Below are 26,843 nucleotides of genomic sequence, written 5' to 3'. Positions count from 1 at the left end.
ATCAAATCTTCTTTCTAATGCATTACATCATTCTTTCATTGTGTGCTTTGGATGTTTTAAGTTAGACCCCACCAATTTTATTCTAACTTTACCTCTACTGACAGCATTTCCACATATTGTCTTAGGTTAATGTTTTATTTCTTTATAAAGTCCATCACATCTTTTCCTTCGTGAATTCCTGCTGTAAAAATTATTATTAACAGATGCTATGAACTGTAATGCTTTGAAATTGCCTTTGTATCTTAATTTTTTCATTGACTCAGGAATGGAAGTAAATGTCAATAATTAAAGCAAGTGCTTCTTGATCAAAGACTATCTTTGCAATTTTATAAATGTCCATTTTGTAAAAAAAATCACTATGTATATTTTACAACTCTAGTTCTGCAAATATAACAAACTGGAAGATGAAGTTACTGCTTTAAGACACAAAAATGAAAAGTTGATCAGAGAGAAAGAAACATTGAACGATGAAGTGAACCGATGCATTGAAAAGGTGAGACATATTTAATGATAGATGCTAATCAGAGGCTGCTCATTAATTGCCTACAATTGTCTGGATAATCATTTGTAACTGTACGCCTATAATTACACACAGATTGCCAAAATGAACATTGTGGAGGTGCAGACTGAAAATTTCAGACAAGAATGGCAGAATTCAGTACAAGAAGTTCAAAAATTAACTGCCCAGCTAAATGCATCGCAAGAACAGGTATTGTAAGTGAATTGGGGGAACAAAAAGTAGTATTTTTATACTCCGTGTGTACTACATTCAAAATAACAAACATGGAGCTTGTCTTTCAGGCTATGTCCTCAGCTTCTCTGAGATGTCATTTATGAGAAAGTTGGATTGAGTCATCTTTCACAGCAATCCCATTGAGAAATCCCTTTTTTACGTACCCACTGCCTGTTGCATTTTGATCACACAGATTTGGTGGCATAGATTTGCCTTGTGTACTGGGACCATCCATAGGAAATTGCACTAAGATGTAGCTTTGTTAAGAGTAACGTCGTCAGGAGCAAATGAAGCATTGAAATACATTGTATCTGTTGTCAGTTATAATAATCTTTCAAATGTTAATTGCTAAATTTAACAGAATAAGTTTAATAAGATAAATGCCTTGTACTTTAGGTACAGAATCTGGAAGAACGTTTACAAAATTTCAACCTCCAGACAGCAAAACTAAAATCAGACTTCCGGGTAGCTCAACAGGAAAAGGAGGCATTGAAAAAAGAAGTGATGTTGTTGCACAAACAGCTACAGACTACCAAAGACAAGGTATAACTCCACTGAAGTGTTCTCTGAATTCTGCTGTAGCATTTTAAAATATTTCTATAGTTAATCATGTGCATAGATACATTTTGATCTCTAATCTGAGATTCACTGTAAAGTGCAATCATAGCGTTTTTCACTATTCTTCCCTTGCCATGTTCCATGCTTTCTCCTTTCCTATTTCTCAACTAACAGCTGATCCTTGCTATTTAGAGTTTCTTGGTATCAGGTGTACAGCCAAACATATCTTCTCTGTCAATAAGTTCATACAGAACCCAATGGGTGCACAAGAGCTGGTGTTTCCCTACATCTACGTAGGCGTGCATTCCGAATGTCATTCCTTCAAAAGTACAAATAGTGGGGAGGTGGGAGTGTCGGAAGTTTTTATCCAGTGAGGACTGAATGTTCTAATGGACTTCTTCCCATGCTATGTGGTTGGAATGGGTATGATAGAGGAGGGAAAGGAATACAAAATCAATTGCCTATTGCAAAACGTTCAATAAGGACTTAATTTCTGATTATTTGATTAAGTCACTGATTTCTTCTTGTGCTTTTCAGAATCAGGAGCTGGAGCTTAATTTGCATTCTGCAGATTTCCAACACCAGCAGAAAAAGTTCTATCAGGATGATCTGGCTCAGCTGGTGGAAGAAGAACAGAGATTACTGCGGGACAAAAATGAGAGGCTGCAGAAAGAGGAACAGCACATAAAAGAAGAGCTGCACATTGCCAGGGAGAAGGTAATGGAGAAAATAATCAAACAGCCTCTCAGTTGGCATATGCTTGCTAACTTTCAAGATATTTTTCTTTCAGCAATGTTCAATTATATTGAAGAGACTTTTTAGAAGTACTAAAAGTCTGCTTTATCCTTTGAATTCCTTTCTCTCCTATTTTTCATAATCCCCATTCCAACCCATTACTGAAATTCATAAAACAGTCTTAAACTCAAATGATCCATTTCCTGCCAATGAAAAAGAAGGATATTTAGCACAGAGAGAGATATTTTGATATGCCCTTCAACTGAAGGGCATAGTGAAAGCAAAAAGGTAGAGAGTAAACCTTTTATTATTTACATATAGAGCAACGTACAGTCTCATCAGCATTGCATCCTTTTATCTTAAAATTGTAGGAGTTACTTTCTAGCCCAAAGCCTTCTGTAGTTCTGGCTTGATTTTCTGGGATTCTCTCCATGAACTCTTTTGTTCATCTCTGTACTCTGTCTTTGAAATTTTATGTAACACCCAATTTGTTCACTCATCACTTTTTCACCAATTTTGTTCTCTCTTTTCACCATTACTAGCTTGAGCATTTTCTATGTTGTTGGTCTTGTGTATGTTCAAAGTCCTGTTGGGTTTTCATTTTTGCTGAGGTCAATCCAAAGACTGCACATGGATGCTTGATTGTAATTGTGGATACCGTGGCAATTATTTATTAAATGAGAACAGTGCAAAATTTGCTACTGAAAGTGGACCACACAGCACTGATCAATTTGTGAAAACTCTGACAAGTTCAGTCTCTATATCACTTCAGCCATTAATAATTAAGTACAGGAAAAACATCTGTACAAAAACAAGTACCTTTAAGAGCAAGTTGGACCTGGCTTGAAATCTGCATAGGATAGAATTGTGCATTTCAAAACTTGAGTGCTGGTCTTCTCTCTTTTCACAGATCAAACAACTGGAATCTGCAGTTTTAACACTGAAACACCAGAAACACTACACAAAGTCTACCTTACTTAAAGCTGCTGAACAGGAAAAACTATGCATGAAGAGAGAATACGATCAGGTTCAGAAAGATCTCGCCAGGAAGGTTGGTAATGACAAAAAGCAAAATCACTCTTTTTAAGATGTTATCACAATAGAGAACAACATTTTAGACTTTAAAAAAAAATCTTTCTAGTAATGTGGGCTTCACAGGCGAAGCCAACACTTAATTGTTCACGCCTAATTGCGCCTGAGAAGGCGGTAGTGAGCTGCCTTCTCGATGTCTGTGTATATTCAAAATGTTGTTAGGGAGGAAATTTCGGGTTATGACCAAGTAATTGTGAAGGATTGGCAGTATGTTTTTTTAAATCAGAACTGTGTGTGGCATGGAGGGCAAAATCCCAGAAGTCGTATTTCCATACGGTTTCTGACCTTGCTCTTCTAATTGCTATAGAGGTTGTGGGTTTGAAAGCTACTGTCATTATTATTAAATTATTATTACTATTATTATTATTGTCATCATTATTACTGAGCTTTCTTGAGTTACTGCAGTGCTTTCTGTAGATAGTACGAACAGCTGCCTCAATACAGTGGTGGTGGAGAGAGTGAATGGTTATGGATAGGGTACTGAACAATCAGCTTGCTCTGGATATCTACAATGTTTTATGTAACTATGTATCCAAATCACTTTGCAGAGGAGTAGATAGAACTGAGCAAGAAAACAGCATCATAGTGGAGTGTTCAAGGTTTAGATAGCAGAGGCAAGGAATAGAATGATGAGATGTGGAATGGAGAACAAGACAGACATGATCCACGAGAATTTAGAAAACAGAGCCAATGCTCTGATATATTACTGAGAAGCTTCTCAGCTGAAAATTTAAACCTCAAACAAGGATTAGTGTGATCCATTTACCAAAATCAGAAACAGGAACAGAGATATGGAGGCCTCATATGGAGCCAGTGATCATTAATGGAGAATGTGTGGAGCAGGTTAAGACCTACAAGTATCTGGGAGTACAGTTGGACGAGAAGCTAGACTGGACTGCCAACACAGATGCCTTGTGCAGGAAGGCACAGAGTCGACTGTACTTCCTTAGAAGGTTGGCGTCATTCAATGTCTGCAGTGAGATGCTGAAGATGTTCTATAGGTCAGTTGTTGAGAGCGCCCTCTTCTTTGTGGTGGCGTGTTGGGGAGGAAGCATTAAGAAGAAGGATGCCTCACGTCTTAATAAGCTGATAAGGAAGGCGGGCTCTGTCGTGGGCAAAGTACTGGAGAGTTTAACATCGGTAGCTGAGCGAAGGGCGCTGAGTAGGCTACGGTCAATTATGGAAAACCCTGAACATCCTCTACATAGCACCATCCAGAGACAGAGAAGCAGTTTCAGCGACAGGTTACTGTCGATGCAATGCTCCTCAGACAGGATGAAGAGGTCAATACTCCCCAATGCCATTAGGCTTTACAATTCAACTGCCAGGACTTAAGAACTTTTTTTTAAAGCTATTATTAATGCTTTTTGAGTTAGTGATTTAGATGCATATCATATTATTACTGAGTTAAGTATTGTATGTAATGAGTTTTTGCTACAACAAGTGTATGGGACATTGGAAAAAATGTTGAATTTCCCCATGGGGATGAATAAAGTATCTATCTATCTATCTATCTATCTATCTATCTATCATATAATCAACAGTTGAGATGCCAAAGTTTGTAGCAAAAACTAAATGTTATGATGAACAATGTGCTGGTCTACCTGAAAAATTGTGTTTGAAAAGCGGGTAGAATACATGATATTTATCATACATTCAAGATGGTACCAAAAAGGTCAATTTTGTAGATGTACATTATCATGATTATCAGCATGTTAACATGAAATATGGGATGATGAAGATGGACCATTGGGTTGACATAAACAGGACTGACTGCATTGCAACCATTGCAGGAAATGTAGATGGTTTACTGGAAACAGATGGGGACATAAGCAATGGAGAAAAATATGATAGTCTAGGGGTAAGAGGCATTGCCAGAGGAGTGGTTACCTTTGCATTGAATTTGGTGCAGTGATGTATTTACAAATTTGGATGAGATGTGGTTTGGAGGGAAATGTGTTGTCCCAATCACCTCTACCCTTATCCTTCTTCATGGTAGTATGGTGCTTCTATTGAACATAGTACTTAAGTGATGGAGGAAGTGAAAGTTTCTGCTGGTGGAGAAAATATCAGTCAAACGGGCTGTTTGCCTTGACGGTGTAAAGCTTTGTAAATACTTTTGGATATGCACTCCACATATTCATATTATGATCTTGATGGCAACCAACAGTTAAAAGCCAAGTCAAATTCAAATTATTTCTTGGTCTGCTCTGCTGTAACACAGAGACCTCATTATCCCAACAGACAAGTCTGATGTCCTCACTTGAACATGAACTGAAAGTCCTTAATGTAGAAAATGAGATGCTGCGACAGAAACAAGCTACCCTAGAAAGCCAACTATTGGAGACTAATGAAAAGGTATGCGTGAGAAAAACCACATCAAAGTTATTTTACATCCTTTAACATGGGTGCAAAGATTCTCGGTAAAGCTGTTCTAAACCTTATTCAGATTATCTATTGTTTACAAAAACTAAATCTACAATGTTGGAACAAGTCATTCTATGTCAAGTTTTACTCTTAAAGTTTAATCTCACTTGCCCAATCTAAACCTGAATATTTTGAAATTAAAAGCAACAGATTCAGGAAATCTGAATCAAAGTAGAAAATTCTAGAAGCATAAAGTGGGTCAGGAAGCAGGTGGTAAGAAAAACTGAATCAGTGTTTCAGTTCAAGGACTCTTTATCAGTTTATATTGACAAATGATCAGTTGACTCTATTTTTCACCATATGAATGCTACCTGTCCTGTTGACTGCTTCCAGCAATTTCTGTTTTGATTTTTAATTTTGCATATCGATTATGCGTCTACTAAATCACTAATGTGTAATTGAAAACAACAACTTCGTAACATACTTTTTAAAGTAATTGCTGATGCCATTACTTCTAATTTTCTTTCAACTTGTACATTTACAGAGGTGATTGTCAATCTCTCAGCTACTGAAGGAATTTCTTACTACCCTTTCCACCCTTCCATATCACCCCATAATCTAATTGTGTATTTAAACTCTCAGTAACTATTTGAACAATATTGTAAATGTATTGTTTGATTAAGCATTCTTTGTTGTTTACGTAATATTACAGTTTATATGTAAAAGTACATGAATGACACACGTCATTACGCCACAGTGCCATATTTGCATGTCTTACTAAACGTAAAAACAAAATGTACATTTATCCCAGACTCCTTGCATTTCCCCCCCCAAGTTTGATGTTTTGGAGTTACAAAACATAACAGTGGCAATGTGTAAGTTTTAAAGTGAACCTGAGACGACTGCCTACCTGTTGAAGAGCAGCACATTCTTTCTTACCTCTTTTTCCCCTCTTCGGAAGCACAGCAAGATATTTGATTTTTAAAATGTAATGGAAAATGGACAAAACTCACAGATTTATAAACAATAAGTACTGGGTAATAATAATCATAATTAAAAATTGCAGAAATAGCTAACTACATTGGAAAGATAAACACACTTAACTGAACAAGGGATAATTGGATATTGTACACCACTAAGCAAATTTAGATATTTTTAAAGCCATTGAGAAACGAATTCCAGTTTTGGTGGTGTTGGCAGAATTTCAGATGGTGATGAGAGGGCATACAGAAGTGAGTTATATCAGCTGGTTGAGTGGTGTTGCAGCAACAACCTTGCACTCAACATCAGTAAGACCAAGAACCAATTGTGGCCTTCAGAAAGGGCAAGACAAGGGAGCACACACCAGTCCTCATTGAGGGATCAGAAGTGGAAAGAGTGAGCAATTTCAAGTTCCTGGGTATCAACATCTCTGAGTATCTATTCTAGACCCAACATATTGATGCAGCTACAAAGCAGCTATATTTCTTTAGGAGTTTGAGGAGATTGGTATGTTACCAAAGACACTCCCAAATTTCTACAGATGTACTATGGAGAGCATTCCAACTGACTACATCACCATCTTGTATGGAGTGGGAGTGGGTGGGGGGGGGGGGGGCGGTACTGCACAGGATTGAAATAAGCCACAATACATTGTAAACTTAGTCAGCTCCATCATGGGCACTTGTCTCTGTAGTATCCAGAACATCTTCAAAGAGCGATGCCTCAGAAAGGTGGCATCCATCATTAAGGGCCCCCATCACACAGGTCATGCCTTGTTCTTATTGCTACCATCAGGAAGGAGGTACAGAAGCCTGAAGGCACACACTCAGTGATTCAGGAATAGCTTCTCTGCCAGCTGATTCATGTTTTTTCTCTATTATTATGTATTGCATTGTACTGCTGCCGCAAAGACAACACATTTCACGACATATGCCGGTGATATTAAACCCAATTCTGATTCTGGAAGAGCATCCAGGTGGCTTGGACATTTCACTGCTCCAACCAAACCAGCTGAAATGAGCTTTGCTGATATCATGAAAGCAATGCAGGAACATTTTAAACCAAAACTATTGTTGATTACAAAACACTTCAGGTTTCATAAGCGGGTCCCATTTCCGCTTACATAGCTGAAATGAAGAGATTGAGCATTGTTAGTTCAGGAATGGGCTTAATGATGCGCTGAGAGATTGTTTAGTTTGTGGAATCCTGCAAAAAGTATTAAAAAATGGCTCCTAACTGAATCACAACTCACATTTAAAAGAGCAGTTGAAATTGCTGTATCAATAGCAAGCCAGAGATACAACTGAGTTGCAGTCAGGAATGAAAGTGATAATGAACAAAATTGCAAAGTCAAAACAGAAATCTGCCTGGCCAAACAAATTATGTTACTGTTGTGGCAGGGCCTCCCATACACAAGACCAATGCAGATGTAAAGGCAAGACTTGCAAAACATATAACAAAGTAGGACATATACAAAGAGAATATTGGGCAGACAAAAATAAATGGACTGCATGTTCAGAAGATACCAAGAGCATCTTGGAGAAGAAAGAAAAAAGGAGATGAAAGGTGTGTAGAGCTGCCAGAATCACTTCCTGCAGTCCCAGATTCAACTCCTACAACCACCACAGAGCAAGCCCCAGAACCTAAGATTATTTCACAGCCACAAGTCAAGCAGAGTGACACCCTCTTGTCAGGAAAGACATTATCCCACAAGAGTAAGAAATCCTTAGACCTAAATGGGACAGTTTAAAATTTCCTATGCTGTGGATGTGATTATGCCACCGCATCATATGTGCTTGCCTCGCTAAAAGTCAAAACAAAGAGTCCACATTTATCCCAGTTCCCCCGTGTTTTTCTTTCAGTTAGTTTTGTGTTTTGGAATTTCCAAAACATAACAATTTGTTCTATTGAAAAAAGGCTCTAATTTCCAGTGCATATTTGTATTTTATCATAACACTATGCAATTGAATTTAGCAATCTCACAGTGCTTGCAAAGGTTCAAGAAACTTAAGAAATAAATATTTTATTTTGTGATTATAGTTAGCATTTTGATTGATTATGTTACAACTAGCAACAGATGTTCTTTATTTCAACATTTTAATACCATTTGTTATTTATGAAAACATATTTAACAATTAAGTAATTGTATTATAAATAAGAAAATGTTGATTACTTCAATAAGGCAAGTCAGGAAGAACAGCACGTTGCAGTCTTGTTACTGGAAGGCTCATCTTGACTCAACTAGTCCTCACATCTGACAAATATATCCAAACACTTACTCCTCCACTCCCTCCATCAATAAAAACCAGTCTTCATGACAACCTTGCAGGACTAATTATCCACCACCACCAATCCCATGGTAGCTTTAGCTGAGTAAACATCAGCTGGATGGACAGAAGGTGAGATGTTGGTCAATCTGCAGGATAAGTTGAAGTATGATGAACTAACTTAGCAGACTGATTAAAGAGCTTATGCTTAATTGCATGTCAAAGTTAAGTGGATGTGACATAGTGCTCATCATTCCTGATTTGTTGAGTCATTAAATCACTGGTCATACTAACTCCAGAAACCAGTTGTTCTCTAAATATGACTCTGATTGTAACCAGCTTACTCAGCATAAACATGAGTCGATTGGAGGAATTTTCCAGGTTGTGTGTTATTCTGCTGGCTAGTCACGGAGTAATAGTTGAAAATTTAAACACTAAGGCAAAACATTGTAAAAATTTGCCTTCTTATTTTGTTTCTGGCTAACATAATACATCACCTTTATGGCCATACTCCATGAGGGAGTAGAAGGAAAATGTTCAGAGAAGGAATTAGTGTTGATTCTAAAGTTGATTTATTAACTATACAATGTCACACTTTGGTTTATAGGGAATAAACCCTCATTCACACTAGTAGTCCTTGATTACTGAATACAAGTAAGATTTCTGGTGATTCCCTGGAAATTAGAACACTACCTTTTCCAAAGTCAAAGCACTAAATAAGGTATTCTCGTTTGTGTACAATACACTCATACTTCCATTTCCAATAGAAGCTGAAATTTGTAAGTGCGTAAGACTTGGCTAAAACCATTGGCTGAAGTATCTGAGAAGGAGTTCTCTTTTTTTTATTATAGTCACAATTTTAGCCACGTGGCAGTGTAAAAAAAATCGGAAGCTTGATCTCATGCAAAAACAGTTTGAAGCATGGAAGGTAAAACATTTATAACTGATATACCTTTTTTAAAAATGCTACACATCATATAGAGGCTTAAAAATACTGAAGGACTTAAAGAGCGAGTTCATTTTTAAAGTGTTCTTGAAAACAAACTTAATTTCATATAATTTATTGTGAATCTTGTGAATAATAATATTGTTTACATTGATGATATGACAGAAGGGAATGAGGATTTGGCAGGTAAAATGAAATGGTTTTATTAATCAAGTTAAACAGTAATTCAGCTAATAAAAGATAACTCAATTTATGTAATTGTTAAAACCTTTATTTACCTTATGGCAGAGCATCCTTTCATGTGCGGTCTTTAATTTTTTTCTTACCTCTAATTGTTTTGATATTTCTGTGTTAACATGTCTTTTTGAAAGTTTGGATTTTTAACAGAATTGAGGTGGCATGAGAGAGGAGAGCTTGAATCAAAGTATCACAGTGTAATTAGCTATAGCATATAGTACAATAAGTGAATCATTAATTTACTGATTACATTTTTCTGCATAGCTGCTACAATCAAATTCAAACCTGACACTGAGCCAGACACAAAATCTTCAAGAACTTCAACAAGTGCGGGAACGTATCTGCTCCATGGTGCCTAAAGAGCAACTAGTACAACTTCAGGAATGGCTGAATCTCAAGGAAGTTCAGTGTCATCAACTGCAAGATCAGTTGGACGCAAAAGCTGCAGAAAGCAATACTCAGCAGGTAAACATGAAGCGATAATCCAGATCAGGGGTTCCCAACCTTTTTTATGTTATTGACCACTACCATTAAACAAGGGGTCCCTGGACCCCAGGTTGGGAATCCCTGATCTTGTTCAAACTAGCAATTCTTATCACTTCAAATTCACTTTAGAAATAAGTGAGGCAGTATTAAATACAATTGTATATTGTATTGGATCAGTGGGCAAAATGTATTTTGACTCACTGTTGCAAATTCCTGGCGGAGATCTAAATGGGAATTGCCACTACAATCATCACATTTCGCATACCAAGAAGCAACTGTGTGTTTTAAGCTGGGTCTTAGTATGATTGCCTTGTTATTCATTCACGGAAATAGATCACGTTTTCACCAAAATGCAACAATATGATTTTCCATTTTTGTGTTCCTTTTAGTGGCTTTAATTTCTAAAGTACTTTTAATCTGATTTGTTGATAATACTATTTGAAGTGGTTGTTTGTAGTTGTGTGGAATATTGTGTCCTTTAAAAAAATATAAGGTGAAGTGTGCCATTTGCATTCTTTAAACTGTTCTTGCATGTCAAGCAGGAAGCAGTACATGCTGATACCTACAGGAAAATTAGTACTGTGAAGGCTTTCATTTGTAAACTGCTTTTTATCAGAGGTAGAAAATGTTCTCAGAAGTCAGACTATTTGCATATGTTTTTGAACATGTTATAAATTATACAAATTATATTTCTTATGCAGGAATTTGATTTGTTAAATCTTTTTTTCTGAAGAACTTGCAAAGTATTCTTTTAAATATAGTTATATGATAGTTGAGAGAAATCATTCGAAAAATCTTATTTGGTCATTACAGAGACCTGATTGAGAGAGGGACATGAGTGGATGCTTAATATCCCAGGGTTTTGATGTTTCAGAAAAGATAGAAAGGGAGGTGGAGGAGTTGCATTACTAATCAGGTATAATATCACAGCTGCTTTCAGAGGGGACATATTGGAGGGCTCGTCCACTAAGTCTATATGGGTAGAACTCAAAAGCAGGAAGGATGCAACCACTCTGTGATTATACTACAGATTCCGCACACCGCCCCCCAAACAGCCACCAGGACATTGAGGAACAGAGATGTAGGCATAGTAAGGAAAGGTGTAAAAACAATAGGGTTGTTGTCATGGTGGATTTCAACGTCCCTAATTTCAACTGGGACCTTCTGAGTGCAAAACATTTGGATGGGGTAGAATTTGTTAGGTGCATCCGGGAGGGTTTTTAAATCAATATGTAGATAGTCCAACAAGAAGTGGGACTGTACTGGACCTGATGTTATGTAATGAGTCTGGCCAGGTGACTGAACTTCCAGCAGCTGAACAGTTAGGGAACAGTGACCACAACTCCTTGAGATTTAAGATAGCTAGAGATTAGGGTTAGTACAGACCTTGCAGGAGAGTATTAAATTGGAGCAGGGCAAATTACAAGAGTGTTAGACAGGAACTAGAGAGAGTTAATTGGGAACAGCTGTTTTTGGGCAAGTCCACATCTATAATATGAAAGGTGTTTAAAGACCAACTGGACAAAGTACAGGGGAGGTATGTTCCAGTCAGAAGTAAGGACAAGGATGTCAAGGTATGTGAACTTTGGATGTTGAGGAAGTTGATGAATTTAGTCAAGAAGAAAAAGGAAAAGTATGTAAAGCTTCAGAAGCTAGAATCAAACAGAGCCCTGGAAGATTATAAAGAAACCAGAAAAGAACTCAAGAAAAGAATTAGGAAAGCCAGGAGGGGCCGTGAAAAGTCCTTGGCAAGCAGGATTAAAGAGAATCCCAAGGCATTCTATACATCAGGAACAAAACAACAACTAGGCAGAGGGTAGGACCACTCAAGGATAAAGTGGGGGGGGGGGGGAGAGAGAGAAACATTTGCTTGGATACACATCTCAAGGTTGTATAATTTATACATTCTTTGATAATAAATGTACTTTGAATGTGGGCAAGGTCCTTAATGAGTACTTTACATCAGTATTTACCAAGGAGAAGAATGTGGAGGATAGTGATGTCAGTGTTGAGTGTATTGATATGCTAGGACACTTTGAGGTAATGAGCAAAGTTGTATTGGGTGTCTTAAAGAGCATTAAGATAGATAATCAAGCTGGAGATCTGTGATTAGAGGTGTTTGGCAGGGATCTGTACTGGGATCTTTGCTGTTTGTTATGTATATAAATGACCTGGATGAAAGTGTAGATAGTGGGTTAGTAAGTTTGCAGACATTATAGAGATTGGTGGTTTTGTGGATAGTGTAAAAGACTGGCAAAGAATACAATAGGATATAGAGGAATTGCAGATATGGGCAGAGAAATAGCAGATGGAATTTAACCTGGCCAAATATGAAGTGTTGCACCTTGATAGGTCAGAAGTAAAAAGGCAATGCACTGTTCAGGGCAAGATCCTGAACAGTGTTAATGAGCAGAGGGATCTTGGGGTCCAGGTTCATAGGTCCCTGAAAGTCGCTACACTTTGATAGAGTGGTGTGCTTGCCTTTATTACTCAGGCCAATGATTTCAAAAGTGAGGAAGTTATGTTGCAGCTATATAAAATTCTAGTTAGCTTGCATCTGGAGTTTTGCATACAGTTCTAGTCGCCTCATTATAGGAGTGATGTCAGGGGCTTGGAGAGGGGCAGAAAAGATCCACCAAGATGTTGCCTGGATTAGAGGATGTGCTATAACGGGAAGTTGTACAAATTTGGGCTGATTACTTTGGAGCAGTGGAGTCTGAGGAGATATCTGATAGATTTATAAGATTATGAGAGGCATAGATGTAGAGTAGACAAACAATATCATTTTCCAAGGGCTGAAATGTTTAATACCAGAGGGTATGCATTTAAGGTGAGAGGGGGTAATTTCAAAAGTGATGTGGAGGACAAGTTTTTTTTACACAAAGAATGGTGGGTGTGTGGAATATACTGCCCGGGCTGGTGGTAAAGGCAAAAACATTGGAGATATTTAAGGGACGATTTAGATAGACAGGTGTATGTGAGAAAGATACACCTACCTGTCTCAGCAAGGCAGTGTCCATTATTAAGGACCTCCAGTACCCAGGGCATGCCCTTTTCTCACTGTTACCATCAGGTAGGAGATACAGAAGCCTGAAGGCACTCACTCAGCGATTCAGGAACAGCTTCTTCCCCTCTGCCATCCGATTCCTAACTGGACATTGAATCTTTGGACACTACCTCACTTTTTTTAATATACAGTCGGCCCTCCTTATCCGCGGGTTCTGCATGCGCAGATTCAACCAACCGCGGATCAGGAAAACCCAAAAGTTCTCTCTCTAGTACTCGTTGTTTGAGCATGTACAGACTTTTTTTTCTTGTCATTATTCCCTAAACAATACAGTATAACAACTATTTACATAGCATTTACATTGTATTGGGTATTATAGGTAATCTAGAGATGAGTTTAAAGTACAAGCAGTCCCCGGGTTATGAATGAGTACCGTTCCTGAGTCTGTCTTTAAGTTGGATTTGAAGTCGGAACAGGTACATCCAGTATTATTTAGCGTCAGTTAGTCAAACGTTTGTCTTAGTATATAGTATATATTTTACCTTTCTATGCATATAAAACACTTAAGAAACGTATGTATTTCAATAATTAAACCACTGCATTGCTTAGTAATAATTGTAGCTTTCATCGGGGTAGGACCTTTCACATGCTCCATTAAAATTGTTCAGATTGTTGACCAAATGTAGCCTAACGCTTTTCCAATGACCGATGGCATTTCACCTCTTTCCAATCGCTTTATTACCTCCACTTTATTTTCAGTCGTGATCATCATTATTTTCGTGAACAGAAACACTGCAGATTCAGAGCTGCACTGGGTCCTAATGTCCACCGCACTGAGACAGGTTAAATAATGGACTTGAGCATCCACATTTTTTGGTATCCGCGGGGGGTCCCGGAACCAATCCCCCACGGATAAGGAGGGCCGACTGTACAGTATTTCTGTTTTTGCACATTTTTTGAATCTATTCAATATACATAATTGATGTACTTGTTTAGTTATTATTATTATTTTTATTTTATTAATTAGTATTATTTTGTTCTCTGCTAGATTGTGTATTGCATTGACCTGCTGCTAAGTTAACAAATTTCACGTCATGCCGGTGATAATAAACCTGAATTTGATATGGACATTATGTAGGTAAAAGAGATTGGCTCCTGTGTTACATAGCTCAGGAACAGGCCTGTGTTCGATATCACCATAGCCCTTCACAATTTATACTAAAATGACATAAGCAAATTATCAAATAAGAAATTTAAGTTAAATTTTGTAACTTATAGCTCTATAACTTCAAAAATAAGAATATTGCATCAAGTTTTTGTTTTATGATCAGTAGTAAATCCATGGTTATAATCCCTTCTTTCAGGAGGCGTATGAACAATTGCTAGAAAAGATGGAGGAGAGGATGCAAGATGTTGAAAATAAGTTAAGAAACCTTAAGTTGCTGCTTCAGGACAAGGTCTATCAACTAAAGGAACAAGTATGTTGTGTTTGATCTATTGTTGTGGTTAGATTGCTCATTGTTCCAATTACAAATAAAGCCTGAGACAAATTGGTGCAAGATTTCTGCTCTATAAACATAATTTGCATTATTCCTTACTTTATGAAAAGAAATATGCAGAGAGGGAAAACAATAACTTAATTCTAAATTAACCAAGTTATTATTTTAATCAAATCAAATAGCATTTCACAGATGAAATAAGAAATGTCTATTAAAGATCCCCCCCCCCCCCACTTGTTTCAAGCACATCTCTTTAAACAGACAATAAAAACAGTGGAAAATATAACTTTAAAATCTGTTGATTCCCAGCTGTCAAAGAACATTAAAGCGGATGAAATAGTAAAGGATTTGTACATTGAAAATGCCCAACTCCTCAAGGCCCTTGAAATGTCTGAACAAAGACAGAAGACATCAGAGAAGAAAAACTACCTGCTTGAAGAAAATATTGCTGGCCTTAATAAAATAATCAAGGACCTATCTGCACCATCGTTGTCTGCAACCTCGAATTGTTATTCATCTTAATGCTTTCTATAAGTAAAGTACCAAGAGCTGCAGTACAAAGAAGGACAAAGCTTGAACACTAATGCACTTTATGGATTGAATATTTATTGAGTGCTTACATTTTCCAGGACTCCACTATGTTAAGGGTTACAGAAAGGAAAAGGCACTGAACATTACGTACATAATAATGCCCTAGTGGCAGTTGTTTGAACTGTTTGGAATACTTCAATCTTCATTATTTAATTTCCAAAGGAAAGTTTGCATTCAATGATAAACTGACTCTGGATAAAACTGCTGTCTGTGAGCGGGATATCTAGTTGCTTAGTTTTCGAACATTTTAGGCCAAAGACTAAGTACTGTAACTGGGGAGAGAAGAGCCAATCAAAAGCAACTACCTGTTTTACTATGGCAAAAAAAAAGTGTTTGTAAATATGGACAACTTTGCCTTTTGTTTAATCCAAAGTATTAATGGTGATAATTTAAATGTAAAGTATGCATTTTTTTTTAACTTATACAGTTTGTAAACCAGAATATAAATGTGGTGCAATGAAGACGTTGATGTATTCTTGAGGAAAAAAATGTATGTATTGATATTTAAAATTATACTATGCATAACAATCAAATCAAACCAGTTAAAGTATTAATGTTAACATCTTCTGGAAAGCCCATTAACATGTAAAATTTCAATAAGGGTCATATTATCTAATATTTAATTTTGTACAAAATAAACATTATTGCATACAGAAAACAATATTTCCTTCATGCTGACTGGAACAATGCAAATATGTTGTAAGTTATGCATCGCAATTGAATTCATTCACGCATTGCTAAAAATCCAGTGCATGTTCCTACACGGTCTCACCAAATTAAACCAGTAATTATTCCCATGAATGTAATATTGTTGTAATTTAGATATATAAAAGCAAGCATTCTTCAGAATCACAAAAACCAACTTGAATCAGGCTTCCAGCCAGATACAGGTATCATTTGTAACCAATGTTTCAATGACAAGCTCTGCCACCTTCTCAGCAATGGGCACGTCTAGTTCAGTGGCATTTATTTCCCCATAGTCCGTCCCTCCTGATTGGTTAGTCATCATCCAATCAGGTTTCCGCTCTCCCACCTTGTTTACAATTGAATTCCAGTTCCTACTTAGAGTGAGACCTTCATCTTTGTTAAAATTCTTCTCATCTAGTTTTATTTCAATGGCTTCCTTTACCAGGCAGTACCAAAAGCCTTTGCTGCGGCACGGTAGTTTTGTGCCATCAAAGTCAATCCTATGGCCATTGTGAATGCAGTGTTCTGCTACCACCAATTTTTTCGGGTAGCCTGAACGTCCTGTGCTCCTTGATGTGGTTTTCCACTGTGCTTCCTTTCTGGCCAATATACCTTGCTCTGCATTCGCAGGGAATCCTGTAAACGCCAGGCAACCTGCGACCGAGGTCTTCTTTGACCAGCATAAGCTGTGACTTGAGCTTCCTTATGGGTTTATGGATGGCATTAATCCGGTATTTCTTCAGGATCCTGGTGATCCTTCCAGAAACCATGCAAGTGTAGGGAAGACCAGTGGTGGCAACAGGTCCCTCCTCATTGTTTGGTGTCCTGGTTTCTCTGTCAGCCCTTTTGTGGGCCTGATTGATTTCCTTCACCTTGCAGCCACTCGGTACTCCAGGCACTCCAATTGTTCCACGACCATCTGAACAGTATACATCCAAACATCCAATTCACAAGGGAGATGGAGAACAATGACTGCCTCCCGTTCCTGGGCTTTCTAATATGACGGAAACTGGTAGCCTCAGATATGGTGTCTATCGGAAACCCACTTACACAGACTTGTATCTCAACAGTAAGAGCCACCATCACCTCCCAATGTAGAGCGGTTCTTTCAATTTTGATTAACCATGTGAAAACTATTTCGGACTCAGAGAGTCTCCCCAAGGAAACAAGATGATTACTCACAGCGTTCCTATAGAATGGCTACAAGGTGCAGGAAATCAATTGGGACCTAAAAGGGTTGACAGAAAAAGCAGGAAAGCTAACAATGAGGATGAACCCATTGCCACAGCCCGTCTTCCCTATATTTTAAAATTACCTTTTTGTTTCAGGAACAGTGAATTTTAAAGTATTATATATAAAAAGTATTATAAAGTATATTTTATCTTGCAAAGGTAATTGATGGTTAGGACAGATGGTCGATTTTCTTAGTTTACAAATGTGGTCATTTTAAGTGTAACACACACAAAGTGCTGGAGGAACTCAGCAGGTCAGGCGGCAAATGGAATTGAATGCTGCCCAGGTGGTACCTGACGAGATATATTTGAGATATTCCCCATTCTTGGCGTGGGTGCTCCTGCTCACTCTGATTTATGAGGTGTTGCTGTGGAATCCGCACTTGATCAAGAATGATGTCGAACCATTTTGCTGTTAGAGCATGGGTGAACTGAAATCGGTTTATTGTTACATGTACTGACATACAGTGAAAAGCTTGTTTTGTATACTGTACACAGAGACAAATCATTACACTGTGCATTGAGGCACAATAAGGTAAAACAATAACAAAATGCAGAATAAAGTATAATAGCTACAGAGGAAGTGCTGTGCAGGTCAACAATAAAGTGCAAGATCATAACGAGGTAGATTGTGAGGTCAATTTATTTTATCATAGTAGGGAACCATTCAATGGTCAACAGTGGGATGAGAAACCTGTCTTGGATGAAATTGAAATGTTTCCTTGGTTCTCATTTTTTTTCAGATAGAAGCTGAAACAACAATTTTGGAAACACTTACATTTGGAGTAATTTGCTGTAATTTGGAGTTGCCTTTATGTTATTCATTTTCCCTTTGTCATACCCAGAAAAACACAGATGAAAAGCTGAAAACATGGAGTTTCATGACTGTTCCCTTATCTGATAACTCTATTAAAACAAAGTCTCTACTTTGTACAACATTTGGTGTACAGAGTGAAGCATCCATGTCAAATGGCAGTGTACACATGGTAAATTGCAAATGTTGTGTTTAAAAAGAATTTTTGCAATTGTGCGCCCAAAATATTTTGAGTTATGGAATTGTCCTTTGAAACATAATTCCTTCCATTTGTATTTAAAATATATGAAAATGAGAACAAAATGAATGACTTCAAAATGAAAACTGAGTTGCGTCTGCATTTTTAATCTAATTGCATAATTTGATCTTGTTATGAACCCCATAACTGGGTCACTTACCAGCAAAGATAGAGAGGTCCGCTGAAGTCTGATGGTACTATTTTTAAACGTTTTTATTTATAAAGGAGCACAAAAGTAAGGTTAATACAAACATTCAGATAATATACGTCGTCAATACTCAAATCTAAAGCACGGGTATGGTAATAATCAACAATACGAAGTAGCTCTATCGTTTCTCTAGGGGTAAAACTATTGTCCGATGGAAATATCAAAGTCTCTGAAGTTCATGCAGGCTTTTAGCCTTTCGGAGACCGCTGGGACTCACGTGTTGGAGAGAGAAAATAAACTTGCCAGCCTGTTGGACTCAAATCGTTGAATCGGGAACGTGAGTTCCCCGTTGTCAGTTCGGAATCCTTTTCGGGGTTATCAGCCACTCGATTCCCTAGCTAGGGGAAACCGAATCACACGTGGCTCCCGAACAGCTTCCCGTCCTTACGGGAGCGATGAGCGATGGTGTCTCCGTCTGGTGCACCGCTGGCGTACTGCCTCCTGCAGTCTCCTTTTATCGTGATTGGCAGATTTGTAGATGTCACTCAAGGTAGGGTGATACAGTCCCCACCCCACATTGCCCGAGGGTGTCCATGTCCCTGATAGCTGGCACGTACTATAGAGTTGCAATTCACACAGGTGTCTCTAAGAACAATGGTCAAATCCGTTGCATTGTCTCTCATTTCCTGGGTCCAAGACCCGAATTAATAGCGATCTTGCGATTCTCCGGAAGGAGGGGGCTGGTCCTGCACCCTTCGGCCCCTCAGAGCTGTGGTACATTCATAACAATCTGGTAACCTGAGGTCCACCCTTGGTTGAAATGCCATAGCAAATCAATTATTATTAGCAAAAGTCTTATGAACTATTCTGAAGGTTATGAAAGCAGCCATATAAATACAAAATCATTTTAGATTTCAGGATCTGTATGTTTGGGAACACTTCTCAGTGTTTCAATACCCTGTTACTGTACATGATCTTCATAGGGATATGCTTCCAGTCCCTTTATATTATGATTTGACATAACGTGAAATATCATTAGCTTGCATTATCCTTATATGCCTTGTCCATCAACAGAGTATTTCACAGTTAGTTGTACTAGGCAGTAGAACGCGTGTCTGGTTATATAGAAGAATAAACGGTGTTGGTAATGGTGAATTCATGTATGTGGATAATTTCTGTTTAATTGTCTCTAAGACAACTAGGGTTATAAAGTTAAGCTGTATCTATTATTAGGAGGTTTCATCAAATGTCTAACTTGTACAGTAGCTTGCTAGTGACCATTCAACTCACATTGATTGTCCAAAATATCCATTTATATTGATGCACTACTGTCACAAATTGGGTAATGGGCCTCTGTTTTTCAATTGTGACTGTCAATCAGAGAGCCTCCTTTCACATTCTTCTCATAACTATGAAACATAAGTGAAGATTTATGTACATGGGTCACCAAAATGTCATGTTCAGATATATAAACAACAAAATTAATGGAATGCAGATGATGTGTAGGTATAGTGGAGTTCAAGGGAACAGTGGTTTGGTGCATTTATACAAAGTTCTACATTGAATGTTCCTGAAATACTTTGAATGGTTTTAAGCACCACAACATAGAAAAGATATAGGGATTTTAAAGGGAACTCAGCATTGATTTACCGTAATGGTACCTCAGCCTGAACAATGCTGCAAACCAATCACAGTCCAAATACTAATTAAATTCTTAAAGTGGTACACTATCACAACCAATACCGTATCTCTGCTTCATGCCACAGAAAGACTTGAAGAACTGGTAAAATTTAATAGTGAAATTAAAAGGAAAATCAGAAAAAAAAGAAAGGGCATTAACAAATGTAGGCAACTAAAACAGAATAAGATCCAAAGATACATTACAGATGCATAGAGTAGAACCAAGGAAAAAAAGGGTCGGGGGCCAAAAAAATAACATGTATGGGGGGTAAGATATTGACAGGATATTAGTAAGGTTCTTAATGCATATTTTGTGACTGATCTCCCAAATATGAGGGATTGTACCAACATTTTAGGTAAGGTAGAAATCTAAAATAATGGATAAGATAAACAGCAAAAATGGAAGTTTTGAAGACTTTATCATCCTTGAAAATAGATTGACAGGCTACCATGAAATATATCATAGGATGGTAAAAGAGGCAAAGAAAAAATTGTAAAACTTTCGTGTTTTGCAGGGATTTCTTCTGGGAACCCTGCTTTTTGTGATCTTTATAAATGTTGTGGATGAGGAAGTGGAAGGGTGGGTTAGTCAGTTTGCAGATGACATGAAGATTGGTGTTGTTTTGGAAAGGGTAGAAGATTGCTGTAGGTTACAACGGAACATTGATGGGATGCAGAGCTGCACTAAGAAGTGGCAGATGGAGTTCAACGCAGTAAAGTGTGAAGTAATTCACTTTGGAAGGTCAAATTTGAAGGCAGTATACGGGGTTAGTAGCAGGGTTCCTAGCAGTGTGGAGGAACAGACGGATCTTGGGTTCTAGGCCCATAGATCCCTCTAAGTTGCTACCCAAGTTCGTAGGGTAATTAAGAAGGTATATGGTGTATTGGGGGATTGAGTTCAAGAGCCACAAGGTAATGTTGCGGCTCTATAAAATTCTGTTACTATGTGTGTTGCGTTCAGTTATGGTCACCTCATTATAAGAAGGATGTGAAGCTTTATAAGGATATATGGGAGAGAAGGGTTAGATGATCTTAAAGTAGGTTAGCATACAGGCTAAAGGGCATGTACTGTTCTGCAATGATCTATGTTCTAATTGCTATCCATCATTTTCGTTCTCTCAGCTACAAGTGGTACCAAGAGATTGGAAATTGTACCATGGTTTTAAAAGTGAACATAGTATAATATGCATAATTATTTAATTTTTAGTTAATTTAGTCTTGGTGTTGGAGAAATGATTTATAATCAATTCTCAGGAACAGCACAAACCTGCATTTAGAAATCCACAGATAATTCAGGGACATTCACAATGAAACTGATAAGGGAATATTGTACAGACTCAAAGACTGTATTTTTTGTGAACATAACAAAGGATGGCTTGTGGATTGGTGCAAACATAGCAACTCGAGTCTCAACGTGGTTCAAGACCGCAGAAGTGATAATGGATTTCAGAGAGGTGCAGACTGACCACTCCCTACTACACATCATTTACACCTCCCTGGAGAGAGTCAGGAACACCGAGTTTCTCAGAGTGCCTGTCATGGATGATCTCACCTGGTCTCTCAACACCACCTCTTTAGTCAAGAAAGCACAGCAGCACCTCCACTTTCTGAGGAGAGTGTGGTTCTGTCCATCCCCCAACAATTTTTCCAGCAGCATCACTGAGAGCGTCCTGACCAGCTGTATTGCTATCTGGTGTGGGAATTGCAAGGCATCTGACTGCAAGACCCTGCAACAGATTGTGAGTTCAGCTGAGAGAATCATCAGGGTCATTCTCCACAACCCCCCATGTCCAGGACATATACCAGAAGCACTGTTTGCAGAACCCTCAGCATTGTCAAAGGCCCCTCACAACCATCCCACAATCTCTTTGACCTCCTACTGCCAAGCACAAGGAACCACAGTATAAGAACAAAGACTGTTAGGCTGGTTAAGGGCTTCTTCCCCCAGGCTGTGAGTCTTCAGGACACCCAGTACACATTATTTATAACAGCGCCAGTAACTGTATGTCGTAAATACACTTCATCAACATATACATCTACGGAATAGTTTTATTATGTCAATATTATTGTGTTAATATTATTTTAGATGCTGTATGTGATATATGTGCTGTATTTTGCATCTTGGACTCATTTGTTTAACTTAGCTATATGCATGTGTACGGTTGAATGACAATAAATTTGAACTTGAACTTAACAAGAAGGGTCAATGAGACCAGTAAATTTTATTTAGTCTGCATGGACTTTAGCAAAGTATTTCTCAATGTCTCACTTAGTAAACTGTCCAAAAAAAGTAAAAGCTTGCGGGTATTGTGATGTGAATAAAGACTGTGGACCAAACTTCATAATAGTCTTTATTCAGCTCAACAACTGGCATTCGGGGGAGACTGGTGGAAATCTGGCTCCTGGAAGAATCACTGTAAAACCTTTCAAAACTCAAAATAAGACTTGTTTATATGCTCGTGAGAACAAAGAAAAGCGCAAGTTATTCATAACATTTCAATAGCTACAATAACATTGTTTACTTCAATATTTTTAATCTTAGAAAAGGTCATCAGTTTACAATGGAAGCACATTGTAACTAACTAGACACCTCTAAATATTTAAATACCTTAGCAGGGACAAAGTAATTCATGTGGATGATCCAAAAGCTTGAGAGAACGTAAACCCCAGTCACCCAAAACTGGTGGGAGCTAACTATCTGGGTACATAAAAGTACCAATTATGGTTGACAGAATAAGTACATCTATGACCAGGTCTGATATGCTAAGTGACAAAATAAGTTTGGTCTGAAACCTTTCCTGATCTCTGTCACCATGATTCAAAATTCATGAAGATGTCAGATACTTGTTTTGATGTAGGCCAATTACCCTATGTTTGCTCAAGACATACAAAAATGCTAGATGAACTCAGCAGGTCGGGCAGCAACCGTTGAAAGAAGCAGTCAACGTTTCGGGTCGAAACCCTTCGTCAGGACTTTGACCACAGCATCTGCAGTGCACTTTGTGTTTACCCTATGTTTGCTGATGCTTACAAGAATATTTCATGGTAATGTAATTTGCAAACTATATCTCTTAAGCAGCTTCCTGCTGTGTGACCAGTAGTCTGTGTTCTGTAGGTGAGATGCTGCAGATGCTGGAAATCTTCAACACATACAAACTGCTGGATGAACTCAACAGGTCTATAGTGGACAAAAAACAGTTGACTTATGAGTCTGGGACCCTTCATGATTAAAGATCTCAGCTCGAAACATTAACTGTTTATTTCTCTCCATAGATGCTGAATAAACTGCTAAGTTCCTCCAGCATTGTGTGTGTGTGTTGCTCTGTTTGTTTATAAAGCTGTGCTTTTTAATTTCAAAACTGATTACTGGTTGCACTTTAATTTGAACAGTTGTTCTTCAAGATTGCTTCTCCTTTGTATAAGTGCCTACTATCCACATTTTCAGCTGCCCATGTCCAACAATCCCGAACACTGGGATTCCAGGGAGAGTAGGAAATTGAATCCAAAATTAGTGGCAGGAAGAAAAGGGTAATTTTGATGGTTGTCTTTGTGTCTAGAAGGCTACTACCAGCAGAGTTCCACAAGGCTGAAAACACAGTCCCGAGTATTTTATGGATTTATTTAATATCTTAGACTTAAATATATGAAGCTGATAAAGTAGCTTGCTGTTGAATGAGAAAATTGTTTGTGAAACTGATAATGAAATTAAATGCTTTATCAGATATAGATGGTCTGGTGGGCTGGAAATATAAAATGTAACATTATCCAGAGAATGTAACTTAATGACATTTACTGGAGGGTGTTGAGTGATATGGAGAATCAGGGTGACTTTGCTGTATGTCACAGGTCCTTTAAGTCAAAAGGACAGGTTAATAATGTAGTTTAAAAAGACATATTTTCTACCTCCACTAACAAAGTGCAACATAAGAATGCAGGGATTGTGCCGGAACTATGCACAATCATAAGTTAAACCTACCCAAATGTGAAATGTTGTACCTTGGGAGGTCAAATGTCAAGACACAGTACATAGATAAGGGCAAGACCCTTAAAAGTGTTGATAAGCAGAGGGTCTTGGGATCCAAGTCCATAGCTCCCTAAGAGTGGCTACACAGGTTGATAGGGTGGTTAAGAAGGTATATGGCATGCTTGCCTTCATTAGTTGAGGTATTCAATTCAAAAGTCAGGAATCTATGTTGCAGCTTTACAAAAATCTACTGAGGTCGCATACAGTTTTGGTCACCCCATTATAGATGTGCTTTGACAAGAGGTTGGACAAGTTGATGCAGTTACAACTGGCCAGGTGCAAGATTGGATTGCTCTGGGCACCAAAGTAATCTGAAGAGTTTATGAGCAGCTTTGCGTTGGGCAGTGAAATCTGGGCCCAGATCGAGTCGCTGGGTAGTGTGGTCTAGACCAAGAGTCTTTCGCTACAGCCATGTCCCAGTGCGAGGTACGATCCACTGTTTAAACTATTTAAATGTTAGCCCAGATTGGAGACAAAAGCTGATTTTGTTTGCTTTCCAGTGTTCGTTCCTCTCTCCAGGGCACAGTAGTCTTTTACTGTTCGGTTGTTTAGTCAATTTAAACACTGACCCAGATAGACTGAAAAGACGGAGTGTTGGGATCCAGGGCAAGAGCTGATTTTGCTTGTTCTCTGCAATGGTCACTCCTCTCTCCATGGTGCTGAGGCTATGAAGACTGCCTGGCTGCTGCGCTCTGTGCCCGCTAATATGATGAACTGATAAATGTGACTGTTACGTACCTGTAACGGTTTAAAAGAACCAGCAACAATAGGCCACACCTGGAGTCTGGTTTTGATGTTAAAACCATTATTTTTATTAGTATCTACAAATGTACTTAATATAGCAACTTAAACAAGAATAATCAAAAGTTAACAGTGTTATGAGTATACATATGTGTAAATATAACTCCCAAACTATTGAGCTTGGGGGGGGGGGAGGGGGGGGGGCGCACCAGGCTTAAAATTTTGAGATGGTAAGGTATGAAAGTTCAGTTCATCCACAGATTAACTGATGTGAGAGAGATATTTGTAATCCAAGGTGAATGTCGAGAGAAGGCATTTATGTCGTATTCCATAAGTTCCACGGTGGTAAAACAGGGTAACAATCGCCATAGGTTTTATCCGTCGTCGTTCCAAATCCACTTATGAATTATCACCAATAGTAGCTTATCACAGGGGTGTTGTGATGGAAATGAGAAAGATTCTTTGGGTCTCAAAGAAAAGAGCCCTGGACACACAGTTTTAATAATAAGGAGTTGATTTACAAGGGGAGAAAAAGCTTGGGAACAACACAAGTGGCTACAGTATTCGTACAAACGCGCTTAGAATAGAGGAGTGTGGGAAAGGTCGGGTCTGCAATACAATACATGGGAAAACGGTGTGGGGACGGAGTACAGGTACACATACAAGCAAGGGAAAAGTAACTACAATACTTGCCCCCGTTGGCTAAGGGCAAGCATGGCTCTTTGCTAAAGGGACAACAATAAACACTCCCACAACCCTATTCAATGCACACCCTACCACGTGTCTCCGGCGCTGTTCTGCAGTCTTCAGCCTGGAGTGAAGCAGGGTGGTCCCTCGAGGATGGCAAAAAAAGAGAGCGAACCAAGCACGTAGCACCTTTTATAGGTCAGGGGGCCAACGGCTTGGTGCTAGACAGGTTAATCCAATTAAGGTGGCCAATGGTTAAGTGTGTATTGATTAGTTGGGAGGGGCGAAATGTTGACTTGCAGGTGGTGTGACCTCCGACCACGTTGTCACGTAACAGACACGGCTCTCTGGTTACAAGGAGTACTGTCTTCAAAGGGAACTACCACCCAGGCAAGGGTTAACACATAGGTAGATTCCACAAGGTTGCCCCAATCACACAACGTGTTAGCCACTTATCAATGGGCTGGGTCGATGCTCAACCCACCCTTGTGGGCACTCGAAAGTTCCAACCAGTGACCCCTTAGTCACTGGCTTCCTTCCATTATCCGACTCCAACTGCGACTATGTGTAAGTGAGTGTCCTTTCTTAAATCAAAACAGGCTGCAGAGTTAAATAGTTCCGCCTCTCTCTCTCTCTCTCTCTTAGTAAGAAGCAAACAGGAGACGAGAAAGCTAGCAGCTGACGTCGCTCAGGCACTCTCTTAAAAATAGCAGTCCATGGCAAGATAAACCCTGGGGTTCCTCACAGTGCCTTCGGGCCTACTCCAGGCTGCTCTAAGGTTCAGATCTGAGGACTCCGTTTTGGTTTGGGACGTTGTTGTTTGCAACAACTGGTTACATGATTTGTGTTTTTTTTTCCTTTCTCTTGCGCATCGGGTGTTGGTCTTTAATTTTATTCATTTTTTCTTTAATTCGGTTCTTCTGGGTTTCATGCCTTGTGGCTACCTGTGAGCAAACAAATCTCAAGGTTGTGTAATTTACACATTCTTTGACATTAAATGTACTTGAAAACTTTGGTTGTTTTATCTGGAGCAACAGAGGCTGAGGGAAGACCTGATAAAGGTTTATAAAAGGCAGAGATAAGAGTATCTTTA

General features: G+C 38.5%; 1 protein-coding gene across 5 annotated transcripts in view; it reads left to right on the top strand.

Annotated features, from left to right (window-relative positions):
• Positions 1-18,535, top strand: part of nin (ninein (GSK3B interacting protein)) — a 149,149-nt gene extending 130,614 nt beyond the window's left edge. For 3 of the 5 annotated variants that reach the window (XM_073039827.1, XM_073039825.1, XM_073039824.1), the window contains 9 exons: positions 380-493; positions 596-709; positions 1,130-1,276; positions 1,829-2,008; positions 2,937-3,077; positions 5,363-5,476; positions 10,181-10,381; positions 14,774-14,887; positions 15,218-18,535. In XM_073039827.1, the coding sequence (XP_072895928.1) occupies positions 380-493; positions 596-709; positions 1,130-1,276; positions 1,829-2,008; positions 2,937-3,077; positions 5,363-5,476; positions 10,181-10,381; positions 14,774-14,887; positions 15,218-15,430 (1,338 nt within the window). In that variant the 3' untranslated portion in view covers positions 15,431-18,535. Of the gene's footprint in view, positions 1-379; positions 494-595; positions 710-1,129; positions 1,277-1,828; positions 2,009-2,936; positions 3,078-5,362; positions 5,477-9,584; positions 10,382-14,773; positions 14,888-15,217 lie in introns of those variants that run through there. The other 2 variants (XR_012098225.1, XM_073039828.1) reach the window with 2 other exon arrangements.
• Positions 18,536-26,843: the final 8,308 nt, after the last annotated feature.

Source organism: Hemitrygon akajei, chromosome 3 (genome assembly GCF_048418815.1).
Source record: "Hemitrygon akajei chromosome 3, sHemAka1.3, whole genome shotgun sequence".
In the NCBI taxonomy this organism is placed as follows: Eukaryota; Metazoa; Chordata; class Chondrichthyes; order Myliobatiformes; family Dasyatidae; genus Hemitrygon; species Hemitrygon akajei.
The sequence above is the reverse complement of the archived record's forward strand: the minus strand, read 5'-3'. Positions and strand labels throughout refer to the sequence as shown.